Source organism: Belonocnema kinseyi, chromosome 9 (genome assembly GCF_010883055.1).
Source record: "Belonocnema kinseyi isolate 2016_QV_RU_SX_M_011 chromosome 9, B_treatae_v1, whole genome shotgun sequence".
NCBI classification, from domain to species: Eukaryota; Metazoa; Arthropoda; class Insecta; order Hymenoptera; family Cynipidae; genus Belonocnema; species Belonocnema kinseyi.
In genome coordinates, this window is record NC_046665.1 from 87,703,125 (window position 1) to 87,712,423 (window position 9,299).

Consider the following 9,299-nt stretch of genomic DNA (forward strand, 5'->3'; position numbering starts at 1 on the left):
CTTATCGTAATCAGTATTTTGAAGAGCCTTCGCAAACCAATTTTCATCGAATTTGGATGAAAATTCGAGTTTACACCTGAATAAGAGGTGCAAACTACCTCCGGAATCGAACCCTAAGGGCTGCATTTTTTGGACCCCTTTCTTAAATCGTTCGTATGGTCTTCATCATGGGATTTTGCTTTTTAACGAATAGCCACATTTTTTGTGTACAACGATAATAAATTGCCAGTGGGACGAATTTTTTAAGAAAACCATATCTTTTACAAATGGAATTTTTTGAAATAATTAAAATTTATTAGCCAATGTTTTTAAATATTCCAATACATCAACAGTAGTAATTTTATACGGAAACAAATTATAAAAAAGAAATAATTAAACAAATAGAATTTATAAACAGGTGCCAGTTTTTCAAAACCGGCACCTGTTCAAATAAAAACCCTGAAAAAATCTAAAAATAAGGTAATTTCTTTTTTTGGATTTAGAATGAAATGGGAGGATCGTTTTCCCGTAGCGTGAAAACAATTCCATGTATTTTTGAGCAACTTAGTGGACACCCTGATTAATTTGACAACAAAATATACCAAATTTAGGTTTTCAATTTTAGGTAAGAAACATCGAAACTTTTTCTGGAGTTATTTAGTATCAAAAAGAACAAAATACATGTGTTAGAATTTATGAAAGGAACTTTTTAGTTTTAGTTGCGTATAAACCTTGCAAACATCAGAATCATAAAAAGATCATAAATCGAAAAATCATAATATTGTAAATGGGGCCTGTAAAAAATTACGAAACGTCTGGATTATCAACATATCCCTAACTCGCCGGCTATTGGGCAGCGAGGTTGGTATAAAAAGCCACGCGAAGCGACTCAAAATATTAAAGTGGTTTTTGAAACATTTACTGCAAATTTGAATAAGAACGCGAATTCAGGATGAAGTCTACTATTCCAACGACGTTAAGCTTTTTTTGGACGCATGTTCTTATGGTCCTTGTATTCTTCCGACAAGCGGAATGCGGATGTACCAGTTATGATGTTCTACCTCACATACTCCCTTATTATTGCTGTTACGATCTTGAAGAAGCTGTTTATGACGTGTGCGGGGAAGATAACTATGATGTAGATTTGGATTCTGATGCCGCCAGAGATTGCATGTGCAACCAAATCAACGTAAATAGCTAATATCCTGTAGTAGTAGAGTGTCAAATATACCAAGAAAAAAAATGTATTTGTTTTCAAAAGTAAAAAGAAGAAGTGATACAAGAAGCTTGGCTCCTATAACAAATAAACATATAATTCCGACAAGGTTACACTATTTTTCGATTTATGTTCTCATGGTTTTTTTAATCTTTCAACTTGCGGAATTTGTTCACAGCGATCCTATTGTACCTCCACCCCTTCCTCGTTATTGCTGTTCCGATTTTGAAATAGTTATTGCTCAGGTGTGTGGGGAAGATAACTATGAGATAGACCCGTATTCTGCTCCCGTCAGAGAATGCTGTAACCAAGGCTGCAATGATTGGGCACTTACACAGTTCTGCCTGTAAGTCATCTCAGAATCCTGTATGATAACCAAATGTGTAATAAACAAAAACTCTAATTAAATAATATCCGGAATATCGAGGTCTTAGCTTTTAAGCATCATCAGTTTGCCATCTCTTTATGTGGATCAATTATCCTATGACAAATAAAATAACAACTTGTGGAATTTGCTCAAAGCACTCTCCTTGAGGAACCTGCACCAACACTCCCTACTTATTGCTGTGACGATCTTGAAGAAAAAGTTTCTGAAGTGTGCAGGGAAGATGGCTACTATCCTATTTACTATTATTCTCCTGAGTACCAAGAGTGCTGCTACTTAGGTTGCGACGAGGACGATCTTTCCCAGTTCTGCATGTAAGTATCATTCTATTTATCCCTTCTACTAACACTTTTTTGGAATAACATACCCCGAAATTATTTCCTACAGTTTTGGACAAAACACGTAAAAAAGGCTTGTTCTATCAAAGCCATAGATAATACCGCAAAGAAAATTTTAATGGGAATAAAATTTCAAACAGATACTAATTTTTTAAAAAGAAATATTCATTCTACTTTTACTTAGTTAGACCACACATTATGGATAAAAGATTTTGAAAAAAGTTAACTTTTCTAAGTTTACCTTTCCAAAAATTATAATTAAAGAAAATTTTTTGTTTTTGATACAGTTACACACACTGTTAGAAAAATCTGTATAAGGTTTAATATACATGTATGTGAAGCAAATACGCACTACCGCTACTGAAATGTAACATAAATTGGTGTAGTGAATTTAATATACATGTTTATTAAATTTAATATACTGGTCAGTATAGCAATGTGCGTGAAAACTGAACTTGCTTTCATTTCTTGAAATCTTATCAAATATTCTCAATGTGATTAATAATCTAGAAGTCGTAGACGCAGTTGTTATTTATAATGAAAGTGCAATCTACGGGTAAAATTTTTCCTAATTTTGCTCTAAATGGTCCAAATTTAAGGGGAATTCAATTAATTGTAGTTTAAGTCTGTTATTTATTTGCTTAATTGAATTTTTCGAATTGTAATCTAATTTTATTTTTGGTTAACAGGAAGAAGGTATCATGTTTTATTATATAGAATCGAAAATTACAGCTAAGCTTATTTTAAATTCGTGAAAAATGAAATTATATTACTTTTTTTGTAAGTGATTAACAAGAATGTATATGAAATTTGATATACACCCTCTTAATGGCGATTTCATATAATTCATATATTAATTTTAACACACGTGGGTATATTAAATTTATTGTTATTTTTAACAGTGCAAACGATATGTACGATCCTGCAAGCACCTCAAGCCTTACGTCTACAAGTAGTGAAAACTATATGGAAGAAACCGACCCAAGCCTTATGAGTGCATACAGTGAAGAGCTTATGGAAACAACTGACCAAAGCCCTATCAAAACAACCACCTCAAGTCTTCTTAGTACAGAAAGTGCAAACACTTTGGAAAGAACCGACCCAACACCTACGATTCCCTAAACGACTCTCTTCCAAGGATAAAACTTGCTAGACAAGGCAAGATCTCAGAAATGAAATTGATACCCAGTGAACACAGATAGAAAAATTATCGTTTAAAAAACGAATGTATTTTTCTCAATAGCATAAAGTAAATCACACATGTACCATTTACGTTTTGAACTGTATCTAAAATAAAAATATTTGAAATATCTCGATGCATCACATGTAAATATGTTTGTTATGCCTAAATAAGAAAAGATTATTTCTTTAATTTCTAAGTTGATTTGATTTAAAAATACTGATGGTGAATGGGTTTAGGATATGGACTTATGAGCTACGCTCAACATCCAATATAAGACTGGTTTCGGGCATGGCCTTGGGCCTAAATCAAAGGAATCCAAACGTAAACAGGAAGGGCTGCACAAATGATTTCTATTAGGCCCGGAAGCATGAAGCAACATGAAGCAACCAACACGCTAAAAAGGCGACCCTTGAGCTGTTTGTCACGCAGGGATGAGTACATCCTCCCTTTTGACTCCGCGCATTCTATCGTCAAAAAAGTGCGAAGGTCGTCAGTTCCAGGAATGGCGTAAGCCGGTGGGTCTTATATTGGTATTTGAGTGTATTATTTTTTATTCAATTGTATAGATCAGAGACAATGGAACAGCCGTGGCATAGAAGAAAATATGTCAGGAAATTCGTATAATATTTGCAAAAGAAGATGGATTCGTCCCGAATTTTAAAATTTTCGGGACGAACAGCCAAGTTTATGAAAAATATTTCACTACTCATCCCGAATATCAGGACAACGAGTCACATCGTAAAAGGTCATTCCTTTTTATTGAAAGTTGAACAATTATATTTAAAATTAATGTTTCTGGTTGAAGATTCAATTCCTAGGTTAAAAAGTAAATTATTTTGTTTATAATTCGTTTCTGTCTGGTTTAAAATTAATGTTTTAAGTGAAAATATAACTATTCTACTCTTTTTAATTTATATTTTTTAGTTAAAAAATTATTCTTTGGTTGAGTGTTTAACTCGTTTGTTAAAAATGCATGTTTCAATTGACGACTTATCATTTTAATCAAAATCTCATTCCATTGGTTCAAAATTCAACTGTTTAGTTAAAAATTCATATTTTTCGGTTCAATACCATTTTTAAGTTTACTGTAAACCTCGTCTAATCGTCCAGCCAAGCAATTGACAATTCTATTAAATTTTTAATAAAAAAATAAATTTTGAATAAAATTTTTGAATTTTCAATGAAATATTACAGTTTATTCAGAAAATATAAAGCAGTATTTCCTGCAGCATATTTAGCCACATATTTAAAACTACTTTTAGGCATGATATTGTTTCCGATTTCTAAACTAATTTTTTTCAAGCCCCCCGCATATAGATCTCACATAAAACCACATTAAATGAATTTTAATCTTTTGAAATACTCTACATATTTCGGAAAATCCAAATAAATCTTTTAATTCCTTTTAAAATCTTATGAATCCCTTAAACATGGTAAAATACCTTGAAATCTATAAAATCCGTAAAAGTCCTAAAAACATGCCTGGAAGTTTTTCATTGAATTTATTCCCTGTATTTATTAAGGCTGAGTCTAAACGTCACAAAAAATTCGAGGAGCTGGAAACGGGGCCGTCATATAAGAAACATGGTGCGGTCTGAGGGACCGCACGTCCATACCTACTCTTCAGTACCAAAATTAAACCAAAAAGCTCAAAATTATTTATGCGACATGTATGCGACATTTTTCGTATAAACGCCTCCACGCACATAGACGGTCGATTTTAATATAAACTTAAAAAGTGTGAAACTTATTTTAAAGATTATATTCATAGATTTTGTTTTCTTCTTACGAATAAATTCATTTATTTATTTATCCTAAATAGCATTCTTTATCAAGCTTTAGTCAAAAAATCTGAAGGTTACGGATCGCCACGTATTACTAACGCACGTGATATAATAAAGATAACTTTTACTCAGGAAGCTTTGCATGATCAATGCATAAAATAAAAATAAAAATTAGCGTTATCCACGTTTTTATAGTGATATTGAAAATGATTTCCGTATTAATCATCTCGTGTCAAGAATATTTATGAAATATTTAAAGAATGGAAAAAAAAAGAAAAAAATTTTGTAATTTCAAATAAACACTGATTTTTAAATAAATTATAAAACTTTTTACTAAGATTTGTATCTATGTATACTTAAGTACTTATCCAAAATAAAAATTGATTATAAAAATTCTCATTTTTCGTTTAATCCTTTTTTTCAAGAAAGCTCTCATTCTAAAATGTATTTTCAAGTTTCTTACAAAATATATCAGACATGAATTTTGTATATCTTGATATTAAACCATTGTAAAAAGATCTCCCAAGCATTTCTCTTCAATCCCCAGGTCTCCAAAATCGTAAGAAAATATAAATGTATTCCAAACGACTGCTTTCCCCGGTAGCTATGAGAATACAACATTTTTTGTGATTATTTACTATAAAAATCTACTAAATCCATGCCTCCCATATGAATGTAAGAAACTTGGAACAAATTTTGCCATTTTATTCGGAGATGAAGCTATAGGACACCACAACTGCGATGTTGAACACGATGCGACGGAAAACTCAATTGAGAAAGTCTGTGTCACTGAGGTTAGGGATATAATTAAGAACTTGAAAAACGGTAAGGCTGCCGGGGTAGACGGTATTAACGCTGAAATGCTTAAACACGGTGGCGCGTGCATACCACATAGACTGTGCGAATTGATAAATTTATGTTTCGAGATGGGAGACGTCCCAGACGATTGGAAAAAAGCGATTATCGTACCAATATACAAGAGAAAGGGACATAAAAGCGAGTGCCATAATTACAGAGGGATTAGCTTATTAAGCATCGTAAGTAAAATATATTCAAAAATACTTATTCGTAGGGTAATGAAAATAACAGAAACAAAGATTTGGGAAGTCCAAAATGTGTTTATGCCAGGAAGGTCATGTACGGATCAAATATTTAGCTTAAGGCCATGTAACGAGTGGGTCACGTGACCAGACTCCTACCTTACCCTCACTTTTTTGATTTCCCAACTTATTTTCACACAAAGCGCCACATCGAGCTGAAAATTTGGGATAATAAATGAAAAGGACTAAGAAGCGGGGGTCTGGTCCTAAATTTGAATAATTATAAAAAAAGCAAAAAAAAATTATTTACAACAAAAAACTTTTTTTATAATTATACAGATTTGGAACCAGACCCACCATTCTTAGTGCTTCTTGTTTAGTATCCCAAATTTTCAATTCGATGCGGCGTTTTGTGTGATAATCAGTTGGGAATTAAAGAAAGTCGCGGTAAGGTAGGAATGTGGTCACGTGACCCACTCAGCACATGGTCTTAAGGCAAATAACAGAAAAAAGTTTGAGAATAGGAAAAAAAGTTTTCTGTGCATTTGTTGACCTAGAAAAAGCTTTTGACAAGGTAGATAGAAGTAAACTTTGGGAAGTCCTGAAAGAGTATGGAGTCAATGGATGGCTCCTACAAGCTATAAAAACAATATAAACAGGTAGCAAAGCGAGTGTAAGAGTGAATGGGAAATTGAACGACTGTTTCGATATTATTCAAGGAGTTAGACGAGGATGCGTTATGTCTTCATGGTTATTTATATTATTTATGGACAAGTGTTTAAGAATGGCTCTCTTCGACGAAGAGGGTGTGGATCTGGAAACAGTAAGGGTACGTGGGTTATCGTTCGCAGATGATAAGGTTGTTATGGCAGAGTCTATCGAAGACTTACAAAGAATGTTGAATAAACTAGATGCAAGCATGAAGAGCATGGCCCTCAAACTTAACGCAAATAAAACAAAAACTATGGTATTTGAAGGAAAGAGTGAGAAAAAACTATGCAATATTTTATTAAATGACGAGAGAATTGAACAAGTTGATAAGTTTGTATACCTTGGTAGCTTATTTACTAGGGACGGGAAGATAGATGAGGAATTAGATAGACGCATAAACGAAGGTAAGAAGGTTATTGGTAGAGCAGGTCCCCTTATCTGAAGTAAAAATATATCAAATGAAGCTAAAATGGCAATATATAATTCTATATTTGTACCGACTGTACTATACGGTAGCGAGACATGGACTTATCAAGAAAAAGATAAGAGTAAAGTTAACGCAATTGACATGAGATTCATGCGCATAATATGCGGGAAAACCCTGATGGACAAAGTAAGTAACGAGATAATTCTAAAAGAATGTGGTGCAGAAGAGACGCTAGTAGACACATGGGAAAGAAATCGGTTAAGATGGTTCGAACATGTTAAGAGAATGCCAAATGAACGAATGACGAAACAAGTGTATCAAGGTAAAGTAAATGGCAGCGTGCCCAGAGGTAGACCGCGGAAAGAATGGTTAGAATGTATAAATAAGACCCTAGTCATAAGAGACATAAGAAGTCATAGAAACACGAGAGCCTGCATGAAAAAATGCATGGACATGTAAGAAGCTAGAGTAGTATGCCAGGACAGGAAAGTATGGCGGCAAATAGTTAATAAAAATAGTGTCAGTAGAGTGAACTACGCCTGAAACAAAGACCTTGGCTATTAATGGACCCAAGTGGGGAACCTTACCTAGCGACTTCGTGTGGTTCTTCGCTTGAGGTGATTGCTAGAGAGATTGAACAGCAACCTGAGTCGGAGCAGTGTTGCGGAACGAACGTGTTATTTACTTAAATAACACGAGAATTCTGGATGAATCTGAAAATTCTTTATCCCTTTTACACACTACTTCTTTCCCCTACCGAGTGAGTCACGCCTACCCCGAAAGGGAAATGGCTTAATGGTGTAATCAAAATAAGGGCATGTAAACGACTGCTTACCCTGGCAGCTATGTGGATGAAACTAAACGGACGCCTTTACAGATTTACGGAAACGTCCTAAAATTAGTTATTTATCAAAGATAGAGAATTTTTATGTATCTTATTTTGGGCGCATATTACGTTGTATGCACTTCACAGATAAAAAATAGGAATCAGAATTTCCCAAACATTCGGTGCTTATGCTCATTCAGAATTTGAAACTTTAGCGTTTATGTCCATTTGGAATTCCCAATAATAAAATTAAAAAGAGTTAACATTGAGAAATGTCTCGTTGTTCTGAATCCTGATATCGGGGATGAGTACTCGAATATTTTGCATAAGCTTGGCTAGTCCCGAAAATTCGGAATCAATCCATCCAATGTTCCAAGTTCTAAACGACCTTCCTAACTATCTTCCAACTGTATTAACAATTCATTATTTTACTTGAAAATTAATACTTTTGGTTGGAAATAAGATAAAACTAAGATTTATCATTTCAATTGGAAATTCATCACTTTGGTTGGAAATTTTTTTTGTCTGAAAAATCAGTTATTTTAATTGAAAATTTAACTACATAATAGTGAACTAGCTACGCATGGAGCTTACGTGAAAATTTGACTTAATTGTATTTAAATACAGCTGATTTTAAAAGTAATTTTCAAAAAATAGAATTTGCTAGGTTTCACCAATATTAATATTTTTTGTTACTTATATTACAATGTATGTAACAGATACTTTACTAGGAATCGAAAAGAGGAGAACTTTTTTAAATAGAATATACAATATGTAAAATTAAGAAAATGCATTTTTTTATTAATCTAGTTTCAAATGATTAATTTCATAATGTATATTCTTTAAACAAAGTGCTAACTGCATGTCTAAAATCTTTATAAACAATGGCATCCCATTTAAATTATTTACCATATAGCGGTCTAGTCATAGTTTTGGTGTTTTTCATATAAATATATTAATTTTATTTATTCTAAATAACATTTTTGTTGTTTCCGTAAAAACCTAAATTGCCCATAAATTTTAACGGAAATATGACCAACACAAAACATAAAAAAGAATTAAAACTCAAGATTAAATATTTTTAAAATAATCTTTATGTACTTCTGAATGCACGTATTTGATCAAAGTTCTGAGTTATTAAGAAGTTTTCTTCAAATTAAATAGAAAAGAATAATCAAACAATATATATAATATAGAACACTGAGTTCTTTTGCCATTTCATGCCTTGTGCTTAAATAGATAAAAACGTTTTTTTTAATCTATATAGACAAAAAAAAATACACTACGCGGATTTTCAAAATATTTTTGAAGGTTATCAGAAAAAAGTTCCGAAGTATTTCAAATAAAAATTTTAAGATATAGGTTATAAAGGACATATATAAAAGCCCACAAAATGAATATTTTTAAAAC

General features: G+C 32.6%; 1 protein-coding gene across 1 annotated transcript in view; it reads left to right on the forward strand.

Moving 5' to 3' along the window:
• Window positions 1-3,235, forward strand: part of LOC117180067 — a 19,894-nt gene extending 16,659 nt beyond the window's left edge. The window contains exons 2-3 of the mRNA XM_033372381.1: window positions 1,374-1,894; window positions 2,821-3,235. Coding sequence (XP_033228272.1) covers window positions 1,374-1,545 — 172 coding nt within the window. The 3' untranslated portion in view covers window positions 1,546-1,894; window positions 2,821-3,235. The remainder of the gene's footprint in view (window positions 1-1,373; window positions 1,895-2,820) is intronic.
• Window positions 3,236-9,299: the final 6,064 nt, after the last annotated feature.